Source organism: Betta splendens, chromosome 1 (genome assembly GCF_900634795.4).
Source record: "Betta splendens chromosome 1, fBetSpl5.4, whole genome shotgun sequence".
Classification (NCBI taxonomy): Eukaryota; Metazoa; Chordata; class Actinopteri; order Anabantiformes; family Osphronemidae; genus Betta; species Betta splendens.
Genome location: NC_040881.3, coordinates 17,709,721 through 17,728,462, shown reverse-complemented (window position 1 = coordinate 17,728,462; position 18,742 = coordinate 17,709,721). Strand labels below are relative to the sequence as shown.

The 18,742-nt window shown below is 39.6% G+C and overlaps 1 protein-coding gene and 1 non-coding gene across 7 annotated transcripts; one reads left to right on the top strand and one right to left on the bottom strand.

Moving 5' to 3' along the window:
• Positions 1–976: 976 nt before the first annotated feature.
• Positions 977–1,049, bottom strand: trnat-ugu (transfer RNA threonine (anticodon UGU)). The gene has a single exon. It is a non-coding gene; the product is annotated as a tRNA-Thr (tRNA).
• Positions 1,050–1,329: 280 nt separating this feature from the next.
• LOC114851382 (E3 ubiquitin-protein ligase DTX1-like) lies at positions 1,330–16,867 on the top strand. 6 transcript variants are annotated; one of them, XM_029143221.3, is made up of 12 exons: positions 1,330–1,634; positions 2,615–2,841; positions 6,932–7,146; positions 7,273–8,135; positions 12,864–12,925; positions 13,010–13,171; positions 13,315–13,376; positions 13,482–13,648; positions 13,738–13,891; positions 13,995–14,084; positions 14,185–14,283; positions 14,380–16,867. In XM_029143221.3, the coding sequence occupies exons 2-12, from the start codon at positions 2,631–2,633 to the stop codon at positions 14,509–14,511; spliced, it is 2,217 nt and encodes a 738-aa protein (XP_028999054.1). In that variant the 5' UTR covers positions 1,330–1,634; positions 2,615–2,630; the 3' UTR covers positions 14,512–16,867. The 6 variants fall into 6 exon arrangements, with proteins under 6 accessions (XP_028999054.1, XP_028999043.1, XP_028999021.1 ...); XM_029143210.3 differs by having other exon boundaries at positions 1,330–1,649; XM_029143188.3 differs by lacking the exon at positions 1,330–1,634 and adding an exon at positions 1,798–2,034.
• Positions 16,868–18,742: the final 1,875 nt, after the last annotated feature.

Sequence of the window (18,742 nt, the reverse complement as noted above, 5' to 3'; positions counted from 1 at the left end):
CTTTACTGCAGGCCCTCCCATCTCTTGGGACTACACCACATGAAATAAAAACATTATAAAATGTCTCATTTGATAAAAATTAAGTTAAACTGAAAAAATTAATATTCTATGTATTTTTGCAGTTTCATCTTCAGATTCTGTCTGGTTTGTGTTTCATGACTGGTATTTAGTGGTTGTGTGCTTTGGGCTGCTGATATTGATACTGATTATTTGCATTACCCACTGGAAAGTCAAATCAAACAAGAGCAAGAAGACTCCAACAGCTCAATGAAACCCTAACATTAAAACGAGCACCATTAACCCACATTTACACGCAGAAGAAATTTAAAAAGGTACTTACAACTTGTATATTTTTTTGACATATCTTGTATTTTTTGATGATATTTTATTTTTTGTATCTATACATTCTATGTATTCTTTAATGTAATATACCTCTGATATAATTAGCAGCTTACATTTGACAATGTTTATGTACATATTGTTGTGATAGTGTATATGCTAAATGGACTAAATGGATACTGTATGTAAAAACAACTGATTTAATTACACAAAAGATGGCAAACTTTTTTGCAAATGCTTTTCATACATGTACTATACTGTAAACTAAAAGATGATATTTAACAAGGTTGGTGTTTTAATTAAATTTTTGTTCAAGTTATTATCTGTTATTATATGCAATATATATGAAGCAGCACATTAGCTGTTTTAATTGAAAACGCTATTTGAATTTTAAATTTCTTGTAACTACTTCATGCCTCTACTCATTTTCTACATTTAATTGAAAAGTAAAATTGTTTTGTAGTTATTTAATAAAAATGAATTGTGTCTTTATTTCTTTAAGATTATATATAGCAAATTAGAGGAAAGAAACGAGCCAATACAATAAATATATTAGTTCTGACAAATATACATATGACGTTATTGTTTTGGTGTGTTCACATTTGGATAAAAACAAACGAAGACAAAACTTGACTTTAGGCCCCAGCGAGATTTGAACTCGCGACCCCTGGTTTACAAGACCAGTGCTCTAACCCCTGAGCTATGGAGCCTGAAGTTGTCGGTGAGCTCGACGTTTGTCGTTAAATGGATGCGGTAGTACCATTAAACCGTATGGCGTCAAATTTCGATTTTTACAAAACTCAGTAGATATTACCGTTTATCCATTAAGTCGCAGAATATCACAACACATTTACAAAACACATACGTCTAACCGTGGGTACCCCCCCACTCCCCCGCTCCTTAAGTTAATCGTTGAATTTAGGTCCCCTATTTTTATTGGTTGTCAGCCCCCGATCTTTATCGCTGGAGATTTTGGGGCGTGGAGGGGGGGCAGGGGTTCCCTAGCCGGTGGGTGCTGCTGTCCACCCAGTAACTTTTTGTTAAGATTCTGTAAAGCAATGATAAAAACCGACTGCATTGGTTGTTTTACCGCATCATGGAATACAATTTTCAGAATCCGAACTTCCTATAGAGAATCCAGTTCCGCGCTCTTGAATTTAAGTTTTTATTGTAAACAAAAAAAACACTTTTTACTTCCTACGACTACCACGGGGAAGACAAAAAGAAGAACGGTGGAGCCAAAATGATAGATTCGATTCGTGAGGACCAGTGGACCCAGAGCTTCTGATCAACAGGTGAACATGCTACAGGTGATTGGACAGTACATTACTGCTGGATAGGATCTAACAAAGAATCACGGAGTGTGGCGCAGTAGGCGTTAGTGTAAACACTGTAGTAAAACTTAAAATTTGTGATACACATAAAATAATTCAGTGTCCCCAACACAATAATGATAACACGTAAAACAAATTCGGCAATGCACGGCTGTTTTGTGTTATACTTAATTATTGCGTAAGAGTGCAATGTTTTGTTCTTGAGATCGAGACCAGTTCGACCAGTTCTGAGCAGAAATTGCGCTTTTGGAAGCCACTACTTTCTCACAACATTTCGTTCTGCCACGCTCTGCTACGTTAAACTCCGGAAGAAAAACACACTAGCTGTACCCTCAATGCTGGCTCTATCAGGATCTTCATGGTAATAGACGTCACCTTTCCTCTACAGACTCCGTTTTAATAAATATGTTTTCCTCGTTCCGAAGACATTTCTACTGGCAGATACAGATACGATTGTCGCTTTAAATGGCGTTAAACCGGATATGCTATCAGTGTGTCCGAGACACGGACTACTTTAACAAAAAACATATTGTTTAGGTCGCTTTAGTGCCAGTTTACGTGTTTTCAACCCCGTATTACTTTGTTATATCGACGATTGCACAGTCTGGGAAGACAAGGATATCCCCCTTCGCTTCGTCACGCGACGTAGGGAACATGTCGCTTTGTCCAAGCATTAGCTCAGACGCGGTTCCATGTAAGATGCTAAGTCCGTCTTTGTTCGTTCCTGTAACGTTATAGTCGACCTACATTTATTTATCATGGAGGGCAAAAAGAACACATACTACAAATGGCGGAATAAAACTTAAAAAGAAGTAAATAAGACTATTGATGCCATGCGCTTGGCCTCTTCTTCCGGGCAGGTTGTGTTTTGGCAAACAAATCCCTCATGCGGTTCTTAATGCTTATTAAATGTGTTTTTTCCCGTTGTTTCGTGTCTTCAGGGCTAATAGTACCACCATGCTTTTGGCCTCCGCTGTGGTGGTGTGGGAATGGCTCAACGAACATGGCCGATGGCGGCCCTACAGCCCCGCCGTCTCCCACCAGATAGAGGCGGCCATCCGCAGCGCCGACAACCGCGGAGGCAGCGTGGTCCTTGGCCAGGTGGACAGCCGGCTGTCACCGTACATCATAGACCTCCAGTCCCTGCACCAGTTCAGACAAGACACAGGTAGGACACGGACATGTGTGAAGGGCTGTGGCTGAGTGTGACACAGGCTTCATTGTTGTTAGCTCAAATGACGAGAACCTGAAGCAGTGACTAGAAAGACACTACAGCATTGTTTTTGGTAAATAAAGTCAGTCATACGTTGTATGACATTAACCCAGGCTAAGACCATGGGCTTGTTTAGGACCCACCCAGAAAGAATTGCTTAAACGTCATCTATGTGGAGTTACAGGGAGTTTATGTTGTGTTACTATTTTCCTTTTGCTACCACATTAATTATTAATGTATTCATAACTGTTTCATCATCATATGAATAACATACTGTAGTTATCTGGAGTAAGGTGGAGCAGGGTATCTTGTTATTAGAATGTTTAACTTTTACAGTTTTTAATGGACAAGGTGATATAGTATTAGTAGTATAGTATTTTGCATGTTACATAAAACAGAAGAAAACCCGTCTACTTGGCAGCATGATTGAGAGCTTAGTTAACTGCAGGACCAGGCTGACTTGGCAAAGAGATATTATTGAAACTAAAAAAATGCTATTGCTGTTACTACTATAGTATCAGACTGTGTGACCGTGCTCTCAGTGGCTGTTTTAGGTTGAATTTCAACATCATAATTATGTGGACCAGCTGGATTCCTTAGCTGCTGTCTACTAACACACACACACACACACACAAACACACACACGCTTAATATCTAGTAAACAGGCAGATGTTCCTTTAGTGAAAAAATGGAGCATTTCATGCTGTAACGAGTTTATTCTAATCGTCCTCCCTCTGTGTGAGGGTTCAGCTTTATCAGTAGTCCAAAGGGCCTTTTGGTTTTGCCTTTAACAGTAAAAGGAAATCAAAGTTGATCCTAAGATCAAAGTTAATCTGGAATGTTACAAAGTAAGGTTTAAGATTTTATACAAAACTGTATAGAGAACCCCACACAATTTACTTGAGCAAGATGTAAAAAAAAAAAAATCAATCAATACATAAATAAAAATTATATATTACAATTAATGTGTATAAATTCTAATTATGTTTTAATATTTAAGAGGAAAAATCATCCAGCAGAACTCAACATGGGCACCCATCTGTCTTGATCGCTTGAGGGGAAGAGAAAGAAAATATGGTTAAAAAAAAAAACAACTGATAGCAAGAGAGCAAGAACAGTCACAATGGATGTGCCAGCGACTGAACACTGCAGACATCAAGCTCTGAGTCTGATGATACCTTTAGGATACAGAGAAGGAGATGCACTGAGAGAGAAAAAGACATGTAGACATGTAAGTGGATAAAAGGGGGAAAGGTGAGGAAATTAGAGGAGCTCAGCGTATGAAGGAAGTCAACCAGCAGTCAAGATCTATAGCAGCCTAACTAAGACGTTGAACCATAAGTGGACCAGCAATCTGAGAGCAAAGGATTCTGTTGGGTCCTCATGATAAAAAAGAGCTTTACAATTAGATGCTTTTTTAAGCGAGGGGTAGAATTTTTAATTTCATTGGAAGACAATGCAGTGAATGCAAAGATGTAAAAGAAATGTGATCACTGCAGCAGTAAATTAACTGTAGGCTGTTTAAAGAGTTCTTGGGACATCCCATGAGTAAGGAGTTACAGCAGTCCATCCCAGTGGTAACAAATGCATTGATTTATTTGTTCATTCATGTTCTTTGTATAGCAATGACAATTTATAGTGTTTCTTAATAATATTTTCTAGAGAGGACCTCCACAGGCTAAATCATATTGGACCAAGCACAGACAATTTATGTATCATATATATACTCATGTATGTAATCTGTAGCGCTTTTATTTTAAAGTTTTAAACCGCTTTCCACCCTAGGCAGGTTTTATGTCATTTGTAGAATTCTTAATTCCTTTCTAGTTTCTGGGTCCTCTGATTTAGGCTGCAGATTATACAAAGGCGCCTTTTTCTTTAAAAGGTTGAACCGTGTCTACCATTGTACAAAGTAAAGCTGTAGCATCATTAACAAGATAACTATCTGTTCATAAATAGGAAATAAGATGGCTGCTCTTCTCTGTGTAGCTCCATTGGAATGAAGCAAATGTGATGGTATCACCTCCTTTAATAGACTGCACAGTATCAACTTTGGTCATCATCACATCTACTGTAGCAGAATTTGTTTTTAACTGTTGACAACTTGTGGTAAATTCAAAAGTTAATATGAACTTTTAAATGCTCAATTTCAATCCCATATTTCAGGCCAAGATCAAGGGTTAAGACAGTTTGTGACTTCATTTACATGCAGACTAAAACCACTATAGTCTAGCATTGAGTCAAATGCAGTGCTGACAAAGTTTTTGTCAACATCTACACTGTTGCCTGTAGAGAACTGGTAGAAATTCTAAAAACTCAGTTAAGAACACTGAACAGCAGGATGATAAACAATACAAAGGACAAAGGACCCAAAGTAATACATTTATTTGATGATCACATATGAAGTCATTTACTGACAGGGGTTTAGAGATCTAATTTTTATGTACCACGTTAAGTTATATTATTGTTTATTTGTTCTGTAAGAGCAGCCATCTTAATAGTTATGAAATTCTTAGTAGTCAGTCTTCTTGTAATGCTTTTTTTATTCATATAACTTAAGTGGTTGGGAAGCTGACACATTCTCAATGTGGGTGGCATAGCTATGGGTGGGTAACAACTGTAGAGAATCTGCAGAGAGGTGTGATTAGATATATAGATAGATTATTACTCTGCATGCTGCACAGCCAGCAGACGCTGGAGGCAGAACAGATTAAGAAACAAAGTAACTTTTAACATGTTAAATAATGAGTCTTTGCGTGATGGATAAACAGGGTTTTTTACCGCTGCTACATCTGGGACACCAGTGTTTCATTCTTACCTTCTCTTGTGTCGCTGTAGTATTTACAAACCACCAGCTGAACTTTGTAGGACTTACAGGTTAACGTTGTCTGTTTAATATTTAATGCTCATATGAAAAAATTGGGGTGCAGCCTTTCTCCCGCTGCCGCTGGGTTTGTTTTCTTTGGCATTTCGCCAGCGGCTGCATGCCTGACTAATCGATAACGGCAAATCATTATCGACAAAATTTTCATTAACAATTCATCGTTGTTGTAGCCCTAGATGCTATATACTGGTAATTGCCATGCAAAAAAGAGCAGATAACATACTATTTTCTGAAGTCTGTTGTCTTCAGCATTGCTCGGCTTCCAGTGTTTTTATTATTTTAGAGTTTGTATCCAATCATATTACAGAAGGTTTGTGTTCATAATCCTCACCTTGCCTGAAAAAAACGATAATATGATTATAATAACATAGTTCACACGCATTCTCATTTAGTAGAATGAAAAGGTGCGTCCACACCTCACACACTACTGGCCGACTGACCAACAGAATCCTGATTAGGGAAATATTTAAAATCTCTACACTAACTAAGTCTGCTCTAAACAGAGCCCAAGGCCAGACTGACATACGAGAGGAAAACTCAAATGCATCACCACAAGACTAATAGACATGAGAAGCCGATATCCATAATAACTTGCACTCATGGTAAAGCAAGACAAAAGCAACAAACAATACACTCTCGAGACTGACAGGCAGAGTGATACAATGACAGAGACAGGACAGCAACACATAATAACAACTGAAAATCACTGCATAGCAGAAGTCACTCTATGAAACACACTGGCTGGCAGGGAGACAAAACAGGGCAGGGGAAATACCAGGCAAAGTAACATGCACCGGACCAACTGACAGAATAACAATTGAACAACAAGTAATAAACACAGGACCAACAGAATAACTTTACACATACAGTATCATGCAACAGAGGAGATACTTTACGAAGACTTTAACTGTAACCTGCAACAGTACTAACAAAGTAATTACATTCATGAGAAGCACAAACACAGGACTGACATAACAAGCAACAGACTGACAAAAGTGTAGTGTGGGAAAAAGCCTTGAACAATGGCAGACAGTTGTAAGTAATTGACTTAATGAGCAGGACACAGACAGAAAGTTAAAACACAAAAATTTGTGATTGTAACAATAATAGAGTTGAGCAATTCTTTATAAGCTTTTTTTTTCTCCCTTTTTTTCTTTTTAGGAACTATTCGTCCGGTGCGAAGAAGCTTTTATGACCCAGTCTCGGCCCCAGGTCAGGGCTGGCAGTGGGAGTGGGAAAATGATGCTGGCACATGGACACCCTACGACATGGAGGTAGCAATTGCCATTGATACTGCCCACAGCCACCAGCAGCCCTGTCTTGACCTGACACCACTTGGCTTCTGCTACCTTATTGATCTTCAAAACATGACACAGGTGTGGTTCATTTCCTCCCACTGACTTCAGACACATTCAAATTGAACCTTTTCGTCTTTCATTTAATAACTTACCAGCTATATTCTTAAAACATGTCATCCTTATTGTCTGTCTGTCCTACTGTAGGTGAACAGACAAAGCCAGCGGTGTCGAAGAATCCAGAAGCGTGCAGACATGCCCTACCCATTAGTGTGTGGTCCTCTCCCTGTGCCCAAAGGAGGGAGTGTGGGTGGGGGACTAAGTGGAGCCTTGCTAGGTGTTGGAGTCTCAGGGGCCAGCATGGGGGTTGGAAGCTCTGTCTATCCCAGTGGAGGCTTACCAACTACTGGATTGCGACAGCCTTGTTCCTGCCAGCAATGCATGCTAGTTTTTAGTGTGAAGGCCAATACCGGAGGATGTGGGGGAGGAACACCAAGTGTCCAGACTCTAGGCAGACGCCCTTTAGCCATGCAGCATCCCAAGAACTCAGCACCCGCTGGATTTAACCCTCTGAGTCCATCTAAATCAGCCACTTTAGGCCGTAAACAGCAGCAGAACTCTAACTCCATCTCCAACTACCAGACACTACCACATGGTCTTGCCATCTCTAAAAACACTGCCTCTCCAAGAAGAAACTCCCAGCTTTTTGCTCAGTCACTGGCTGCCCTCACCGCTGGCACGTCCTCTTTGGGAATCTCCTCGTCTTCCAACAGACCACCTCCCCCATCCCTTCCACCTGCTCAACCTTCATGCAACACAGCTATGAATCCTCCAATTGTTCCTGCTAAGCATTCCTCATCTTCAGCTACAGAATTAGTGCCAACTGCCACATTAATTACCCCTGCAAATACTGTGACCACCCCCTCTTCTCCTTTGCCATCTCCGTCACCGGTGGTGATGAAGCCAGTTTGCCATGCCCCATTGCCACAAAGATCGAGTTTAGCTGGGCTAAGCAGACCTGCATTACAGAGGATCGCAATAGCCCAGTCCAGAGCACTTATAGCATCAGGGTGAGTGAATGAAACACACACACACACACACACACACACACACACACACACACACACACACACACACACACACACAACAATAAATATGCAGCAGCATAAAAAAAAATCCCCACTCGCCTCTTCCTTGGGGCAGGTTTACTCTTACAAGCTTGGGGCCTTTACTACAGGCCTGGGAGCTTGAGGGTCCTGCGCAGTATCTTAGCTGTTCCTAAGACTGCACTCTTCTGGATATAGATTTCAATTGTTGTTCTTGAGATCTGCTGGAGCCACTCCCCCAGTTGAGGGGGGGGGGGGTGTAAAGACAAAATCTGCAGTCAGACAATTCACTGTCTGAGCAAAGAGATCTCATCCTCGCTGACTTCTGATTCTAGAAGTAAAATTCTGTCAACAGTAGTTTCACTTACACCTTCCTCCATTCCTGCGTTCTGTCCAGCTACAGCACTGTTTACATTTTGCCGTCCTACGGTTGACATATTAGCAACTTCACTTTCATTTAAAGTCTCCACTACAGCCTGTTGGTTGTCAGTCTCACCTAGGGCTGCAACAACAAATCAACAAATCCATAATAATCGATGATGGAAATTGATCGATAATGATTTGACGTTATTGATTAGTCTGGCTGCTCATTTAACAGCACAGCGCAACAGCAAACTAACATAGCGGGAAAAAGGCTCCGCCCTGATTTTTTCATATGAGCTTTAAATATCAAACAAAGACATTAACCTGCAAGTCATACAAAGTTCAGCTGGTGGTTTGTAAATACTACAGCAACACAAGCAAACGTAACAATGAAACACTGATGTTCCAGATTTAGCAGCGGTAACAAACGCTGTTTATCATCACATGTAGATTCTTCATTAGGTGCCCCTGTGTTAAAAGTTACTTTTTTACTTAATCTGATCTGCTACCAGTGTCAGCTGGCTGCGCAATCATCTTGTTCGCTACACAGTGATAAACGGCGCCACCACAGAACAGCGCAACTTAAACGATGCAGACACTAAATGTAACAGCAGCATTAAAATATGATGACATGGTTTTTAGTTTTTCAGGTTGAGTTGCCTCCTTTTGCCTCAGAGCCTGTGTGGAGTTTACATGTTCTCCTGTGTATTTGTGGGTTTTCTCCTACAGTCAGGTTGACTGGAGCTGCTGCAGATCTTCACATTGGAACAAAACTCTATGCTTGCTTTGTTTATTTATATTTTGGATATTGAAATTTTATTATTCAAATGCTGGATTTTGTGTTTTGATTGAGATTTAAAGAGTCAAAATCAAAATTTAGTTAAAACTAATATGGTATTTCTAATAAGCAAAACATAACTAATAAATAATAATTTTTATTTTTTTATCTGATCAATCCGATTAATCGAAAAAATGATCGACAATCAATTATCAAAATAATCATTAGTTGCAGCCCCTAGTCTCACCAACAGTGCCCTGCCCACTCACTGCTCGTGCTTCCCTATCTCCTCCTGTCCGTCCGCACCTTCTCCATCATGCTTTTGTCCGTCTGCACCTTCTTCACCGTCCTTTGTCCGTCAGCATGTCCTCCCTGTTAATCCTCTCTGTCATTGTCGGCTGCACTACCACCTGCAGGAGAGTGGAAGTTGACCCCAGCTAAAACAATTCATAGCCTCTGACGTGATGAACAGTCCATAATCATAATTGTCAACTGAGCCTAAGACCCAGACCCAGATTCAGTTCTTCCTCCCTGTTGTTGAGTACCATGTACACACCTGTGAGAAATCACATGACGTAGTTCAGGTTTTATGCAGCCCAATGGCAACTTTTTGAGAGAAGAGGCTATTTTACCGTGCCTGGCTAGACAGTTTCATTCTTAGCAGGTTGCGTAAGAGGAGACATGGAAATTTTATCGCTGTTGATGACAATGACATGTTTGATCACTTTGTGAACCTTATCTACGTTCTCCACAAAAATAACCACATCTCCTTTCATCCTCACAGCCGATTTTAAATTGCGCGGACCGACCACCGCAGCCAACAACCACTGTAGCGGATTCAAAATAATAGTTTGATATTAATGCAGAAACATTAACATTCCTCGAAATTGGGGCACCACGTTTGTTTTAAAGCTGAAACCACGCTTTTATCAATCTAGTCAAACACCAGTTGTCAATTTAATGAGCTACTAATTATGATTAACAATAATAACAATTCTTTTTCAAATACAAATCATTATTTCTAACCATGCCAATGTCTTGACTATATTTTCTATTCATTGTACAACTCATGGTGGTAAATAAAAGTGTGACTTTTCATGGGAAAACACAAAATTGTCTTGGTGACCCCAAAGGTTCCCCAAACAGTAGTATATGGAAAAAGGAGAGAGGTCAGTTAAGTGTGAAGGCCATAGATCAGCATACCATCCCTCTATTTGATACTAATTATCTTTAGTTTAAGATGTCACTTTGGGGTTCTATCGCATTCCCACAGTTTTGTGGTTTCTTGCTTTACCCCTCTACTTTTACCCTGTCTTCACCCCTTTGCCATCACATTTCAGCTGTTTGGGCCCCTCAGAGCCCCATTGTTGGTTACCATAGTAACTTTTGTTGGATTACCTAAGCCTGATCTGCATTAGCAGCACAAAGACTGACTAAATTTGTGCATTTTGCAGTATTCTACTTCCTCCTATCACTGTCTGGTTTGTTTATGTTCTTTTGCCTATCATTATCATCATAATCATAGTTAACTACGGTACTAATTGACAAACACCTACAATGCTGACTCAGATTTTTGGATAGCATAATTTAGAACGTGGCATGGCTTTCGATATACTCCAGTTAATACTAACACCGGACAATCTAGAATAAGTTTCAGTAGTACTCATCTAATGAGGCAGACTACTGCCAAAATGTCTTCTGCATAAAGCAAAAGTTTGTTATATTTCATCGTTCTTTTATTCTTTTAAAGAAGACCGATCACACTGCTTTTGACGCTAGAGAATATTGGACTTCAATGTCTCAAGGTGTCTGTAAGTTAGGGGTGGGCAGATCGATCCTAATATTGATAATATCGATACCAATGATGGTATTGATAACAATCAATACCCCTGAAAAAAAATATCAATACTTGGGTTGAATTCTTACTCCTCCGCACTGCTGCCGTTTTTTCAAAGATACGACCTAACTAACTTGTCTGTCTGTATAAGTAAGTGCCAGAGTAAAGCAGACATACTAAAAACAGACCCTCTCTTGCTTTGAGATCTCACGTGACTCAGCGACTCAGGCCAGTAAACAAAAAAACAGGAGAAGGACAACGGCAACCTGTACAATCTGCAAAAAATACATGTCTATGCTAAATACAATATGTTAAATACAGTGGCAACACCACCAGTTTACATTATATAGTTATATTTACTGTTGAACTATGTCTGGGTTTCATTAAATTAATATTACAATTTAAAAAAAACACACAACCCACCTGAAAGTCATGATGTATTTATGTTTGACAATGTATTCATTATCGACCTAGGCGAGATCAGGATTTTGCGCCCTCTACTTATCCCCCACCTGGGGCTCCTCGCCTGGAGTCCCGCCCCCCTCACGCCATGCAGACCTAAGAGCTGAAACTGGAAAAAAAAACTAACCAGGAAAAATACTTTGAAAGCGAAAAAATTCTCAAAAAACATAAAAACTGAAGCTGAAAATATATTTGAATTAAAAACGTACACTTTAAGCCATATTGTATTAGTGTCAGGTTTTTCAAAAATTATCAAATCAACATATTAGTTATATAATAGTACTTGCCTAACCAAGCTCCTGCAATCGACCCAATTGACCCATACTATTGAATGTATTATAGTCATTACTCTCAAACATTTATATATTTTGTGTAATGTAAGCCAAAGCAGTGTTTTCTATTAAGTGTTTTTCTGGTAAGTAGTGTTATGAATATTCAAGCTGCACAGGCCATTTAGCATAAGCGTTAGCATTAGCAGCCGTTAGTCACGTTGCAAAATACATAAATCAAATAAAACTGACGTAAATGCGTCATTACCATTGAGACACATCTTGCGCCAGTCGAAGTGTAATGACTTCAGCAGCCTCCACTCCAGCTTCAGGGTCAGATTCTGGATTAAATAAATGTGCTTGGACTCCACTACCAAGTGTATTGTCACTGTACTGAACAGCTAACCTCCTACTGTACATCCTGTTGTATATACACTAATATGTGTATCTCACTGTTCAAACAGTAAATCGTACTATAGATTACATAGATATATAGATCACTGCCATACATTTACTACAAAAATAAACACATAAATTCTACTGTACACTCATGTTTACCCTTGTTATATATTTGTGTAGGCCACTTATGCACTTTTGGGTGGGCACTACTGCATTTTATTAACAATATGCATTATATATGACAATATAATTGAATCTAATCCAATAAATAAATAAACGCAGCCCAGTGTAATCATCCTCTGCTCTTCAGCCATCCAAGAAGTTAGTGTGCTACAGAAAAACAGAAAAATTTGAAAGAAATGTTTCCAGTTTATCTTTACTCCAATAATTATTAAATCACAGTGATACTTGTTTTTTCTTTTGCTTGTGTGAATTCTGACTTTTCCCAACTTAATGTTACTGACTGTAAGAATGTCATTAATTTTTCAAAGTGAGCCTTGTAGTTACCTCAAAGTACAGTTGAAACTCTGTGCCACTTTAAATCTGTGAGAGGTAGGACAATAAACTGTTCTCTTCTGTTGAAGTGTTCCTACTGTTCCAGTGAAAAACCTTAATGGATCCAGTCCTGTTCACCCTGCACTTGCTGGTAAGAATACATACTCACAACAGCTGTGAAAATGTGAACCTCATAAGATACTGTAGAGGAGATTTTTTTTATTCTGTTTTTCAGGGATAACAGGAATCCTAATGAGTGCTGCTGCTTTACCAGTGTGCCTAACAAGGCCTCCTAAACTGGTGCTACACCCCCCACCTGTGAGCAAGAATGATATCAAACCAGTGCCAGGCCTCAGCCACTGCTTTAGGAAGACCACAAAAAAACAAGTTCGCAAGGGTTTGCATTGGCTTTTGTTTGGTTCTTAAAATGCTAAATCACTAAAAAAGACATTATTGCAGTTTAGATTTTTTGCTTAATTTCTTCACCAGCAAAAACAGTCTTTAATGCATGGGAAAAAAAATTATACTCTTCACCTGCAGGTAAAACTCCAGAGGAAGTGGTAAAAAAGTATCTGCAGAAAGTAAAAGGTCCACCTGATGAGGTATTATTGCTGCTTCAATCGTGCTTATTCCTAACATCTATACCATTATAAAGGTAAAGATTTTCATAACAGTTCTAGCAAAAATAGTATTTTTACCTTCTCTAGGATTGTACCATCTGTATGGAGCCACTAGGGGGTCCATCTGGATACAAAGGACCTAGTGTGGGTCCAGTTTCCAGGGCAGAATCAGTTGGGCGACTTACACAGTGCAGACACCAGTACCATTTCCACTGTCTAGTTGCTATGTACAACAATGGTAACAAGGATGGCAGGTAGGCTAAGTTAGATAGAACACATCCTCATTCCCCATGGATTTGAAGAAAATAATATCTGTAATCATTTAGTTCTTCTCCTTCTCCAGTCTTCAGTGTCCCACCTGTAAAACCATCTATGGCGTAAAAACGGGCAACCAACCCGCAGGGAAGATGGAGTATCACATTATTCCTCACTCTCTACCAGGACATCCTGACTACAAAACCATACGTATTATTTACAACATACCACCAGGCATTCAGGTACTGTGGGGGATCTGCACTGATAGTAGAGCGTGTTTTATTCTTTATTTTAACAATATGGTTAGGCTCATACTGATATTAAAGTCCTTCTCTTCTTTATCAGGGACCAGAGCATCCAAACCCAGGCAAGCCCTTCACTGCCAGAGGCTTTCCTAGACACTGCTACCTCCCAGACAGTGATAAAGGGCGCAAGGTAAAACCAACCAATCCCCAGACCTATGTTTAATTCAGACACATTTAAATGTATGTTTCATATTTAAAAATTCATCTTCACCTTTACTCTTATTTCATAGGTGCTGAGACTCCTCCTCATAGCGTGGGACCGCCGATTGATCTTCTCTGTTGGTACTTCAAGCACTACAGGAGAGTCTGACACCGTCATTTGGAATGAGGTGTGTTCTCAGTATCACTGTAGCTGTAACACATTCGAGCATAATATTTTGTCATCAATACAATACAATACAAAACTTGTTTTGGTTATTTTTAAGGTCCACCATAAGACAGAATTTGGTTCCAACCTGACAGGCCATGGCTTCCCTGACCCTGGACACCTTGACAACGTCCTGGAAGAGCTCAGAGTTCAGGGCATCACAGAGGATGATAGGCTAGTGGAAAAGTGAAAGGACATGTAATCAGCCAGGAGAAGACAAGAGTGGAGAAGAGTGGAAGAAGAGAAAGTGGGTCCTAGATTGAGACAGACTTTCTCTGCTAGCACTTAATACAGGTGTAGAAAGACTTGATGTATGTCACCTGCTAATTTTCACTCAGTCACTTGTCAATCTCAATCCAAACTGTTTACATATGATTAAAGGTGGGGAGTTTGAGGAAGTAGTAGCACAGAATAAAAAGTTAAAAAATTAGGCACTCAGAGTTTTAGTCAATTTAACAGGTGCTAAATGCGAGTGACACCTTAGTTAAGGTTAAAAACAAAGAAACCCCTAAAAATAGGGTAAAATGTTAACACAGTTAAATGAAAATTGGCAAAGAAGAAATAAGAGATGGAGCAGCAAAGGAGAGCACCAGAGAGAATAGAAAAGAAATAATGTATCAGAAAGAGAAAAAGATGGACTTTGTATGTAGTCTAATATAGAAGTAGAGTAAAATAAGAATACAGTTTAGGTGCTATAGATTTCTCTAAAAGCAGATGAGACCGAGAGTGATTGCAGATGCTTTGTGCTTGCTTTGTTCAGACCACCTGTCAGTTTGAGACAATAGTCTCAACTATCAATAGTTTTGTTGCTGCTCCCTCTTGTGGTTTATCTGTAGATACACCTCAGCCTGCAGCCAAATGGTACAAACATTTTCTATGATTCACCATGTGTTATTTTATTACTTATATAAACCTTAGTTAACATTATCCAAAACTTTACCTCTTACTTTGGGCTTAGTGGTTTTATGTGTCATTACAATGCCTGCATGCAAAAGGTCATTTAGGCCTGTGTTCTACTATTGACACATTGGCCAACCTCTAATACACAGGTGGCAGATATTTTTGTCTGTGATGGTTAAGGTGGTTTTACTGGACATAGAGAGGCATAGACAAACACAATGCCACTGGAAGAAACCCTTCACAGTTTCTACTGGTTTGTAGGTAAAGGAGTAAAAATATTGCCGTAATTTTCGAGCTATAGAGCAGCTAATACGGTAAACAATTCCTCTAACACGGCTGGCTAAAAAAATACAGCAGCATACCACAAAAGTAATTTATCACTATCTACCTTCTGCAGATTAGAATTACTAAAGTCGTCTTCTCCAGTGTCAGAACTTAACGGCCCCACATTTATTTTGTCAAACACTTTCTTGGTCTTCTTTCACTGTTTCAGTGACTTTTTCTTCATAGCTAAGGGAGCTGCACTGTCATGCGTGCCCTGACGGACAGGCCTTTTCGACTCGGCTTCTTTTAAGCTGGCAATTGATTTGGCTTTCATTGAGCGCAGCAACTCCTGCATGGTTTGCAAATTAGCTGCAGAGTTGTTTAAGACGCAGGGTTCATAGTGCATCAAAAAAGTAGCGGCTTGTAGTTCGGGAAATTGTGGTAACTGAAGAGAGAAGACTACTGTAAAGGCTCCTGAATAATGGCAAGATACTACACTGGCCACAACATAATTAGATTTTGTAGTATTTAGCATTATTAGTAAATTTTATTTGAAAATTGTTATCTCAGAGAGATATGTCTATTAAAATTCAGAATAAGCATGTGAACCACCTACCTTCTGTTGTTGTTATTTAATATATACTCAAATTATTACAGGGCTGTCCATCTTGCATTCTGCCATGTTTAACAATGTTGCTACTTGCCTACATTGAGCAAAGGATTTTTCACTAGTTGATGAATGATGAAAAGTCACGTTAATTATGGTACTTTAAATGGCCCATATCTATAGATTTTCAGTCCCCCTCCCTTCTTGCATGAGAGAATAAATTTCACATATTTTGATCTTATAGAGTTGTAAAGTTGGTAAAGTTGCCTCAATTTTAGACTAACAGGAAACAAATCACAGTTAATTTGGGGCTTGTTTTGGGTTTTGAAAGAGCCATGTGTGCAAGCAGGGACCATTAATTAGTGAATGGTACTATATACCTAATCTTAACAACACTGGTACTTTTTACATTTCATATTATAATAACTTAAACACACATGCGGTGCCTCATTTTAAATTGCGTACATATATAATTTACAGATTACAGAGAATTTTCATACACTGTATCCCTTAATCATGAACACACTGCCTAGTGTTGGATCTGGGTCTTATATTGTTACAACAATGTTACAAAAATGTTACAAAATGTGTAGGTGGGTCTGGGAATGATGATCTGTGTAGTTTGCTTGTACACTACCAACATGTTATATGACATCTTCCTATAACTCTGAACTATGATGTTGGAAGTGATGATGCTCCCTGTACTGTAACAATTTCATGGTTGTTCTTTTTTAAACTTGTAGGTACACTTTTTTAAATAGAAATATTCCTAACACTTTGTAGAGTATATTGTCTTTTATTAATTTTACATGTTGAATTAATTATCCCTTTTATTTATGATTGTTTGCAAAGACAGCATTGTTAAATTAAATATCTTTTTTTCTTTTTGTGGGCATACAGATGTTTGGCATCTCTCTTTAAAATTTGACTTTAGACTTTTAGCTGAGTATGAAATGAAATATGTTTAATGAAATATATTTGAGTCTAGCAAATCTCCTCTTCTACATGTAATTTGCTACTGCTCTGCACTGAGCCTTAATCTGCATTCTGGACTCCTACACACGTGATTCTGCAGAACTTTTTTACACTACACAAAAAAAATAAAGGGAACAATTAAACAACACAATGTAACTCCAAGTCAGTCACTCTTCTTTAAAATCAAACTGCCCACTTAGGAAGCAACACTGATTGACAATCAATATCAAATGCTGTTGTGCAAATGGAATACACAAAATTATAGGCAATTAGCATGACACCCCCAATAAAGGAGTGATTCTGCAGGTGGTGACCACAGACCACATCTCTTCTACTTTTTCTGACTGATGTTTTGGTCACTTTTGAATGCTATCAGTGCTTTCACTCTAGTGGTAGCATGAAACGGAATATACAACCCACACCGGTGGTTCATGTAGTGCAGCTCATCCAGGATGCCACATCAATGCGACCTGTGGCAAAGTTTGTGGCGTCTGTCAGTGTAGTGTCCAGAGCATGGAGGAGCTACCTGGAGACATGGAGGGGGCCATAGGAGAGCAACAACCCAGCAGCAGGACCGCTACGTCCACCTTTGTGCAAGGAGGAACAGGAGGAGCACTGCCAGAGCCCTGCAAAATGACCTCCAGCCGGCCACAAATGTGCATATGTCTGCTCAAATGGTCAAAATCAAACTCCATGAGGGTCCACAGGTGGGGGTTGTGCTTACACCGTAACACCATGCAGGACGTTTGGCATTTGCCAGACAATGCCAAGACTGGAAAATTTGCCACTGGCACCCTGTGCTCTTCAAAGATGAAAGCAGGGGACAGATGTAATAGAGTCTGGAGACACTGTGGACAATGTTCTCCTGCCTGCAATATCCTCCGGGTGCATCCTTATGGATCGTTCGTTCATTTCACGTGACAGCTGTAGATCAGCTACGGGGCTGTGGGTAGTGGGTAGCACTATCGCCTCACAGCAAGAAGGTCCTTGGGTCAATTCCGGGGGTGGACCGGGTGCCTTTCTGTGTGGAGTTTTGCCCGTGTTCTCCGGCTTCCCCCCACGGTCCAAAGACATGCATTAGGTTGATTGGTCATGCTGACTTGCCCGTAGGTGTGTGTTGGATAGGGATAGGCTGGGAGCTGTAAATTAGCTTCAGGATTCCAAGAGGAAACCAGAAAAACAGCTGGGACAGTAGTCAAATGAGCACTGAGTAAAGTTACGAGCTGCTGCGTTTCCTCTTTTGGGATGTCAGGAGTAACGCTATCTTATGTTGCTAACGTTAGCTTGTGTATTATTGCTGACTGGCTGGCAGCACCTAATTCAATACCACTACTTCATTTTGCAGGCAATATTGGCTTTACCACTGCCGATTCCTCTAGGATGAATTTGTGGATTCTACTGCTGACGGGGCAATGTGTGTTTTGGATCATTAGTTTTTGTACTGCTTGTAAACAAAGTAGAAGTTGAAACTAGCTTCAGGATGCTAAGGACAAAACAGAAAAAGACAGACAGGACAGAATAGTCGAATGAGCACCAAATAAGTATTATATAGTTCATTATTTTGTCTTGCGATGTGAAATTTGATTAAAGTTACGACTGACTGTCAAGAATAGCGTTAGCTTATATTGCTAACGTTAGCCTGTACATTAGCTTGGCTGGCAGCAACTCTAATACT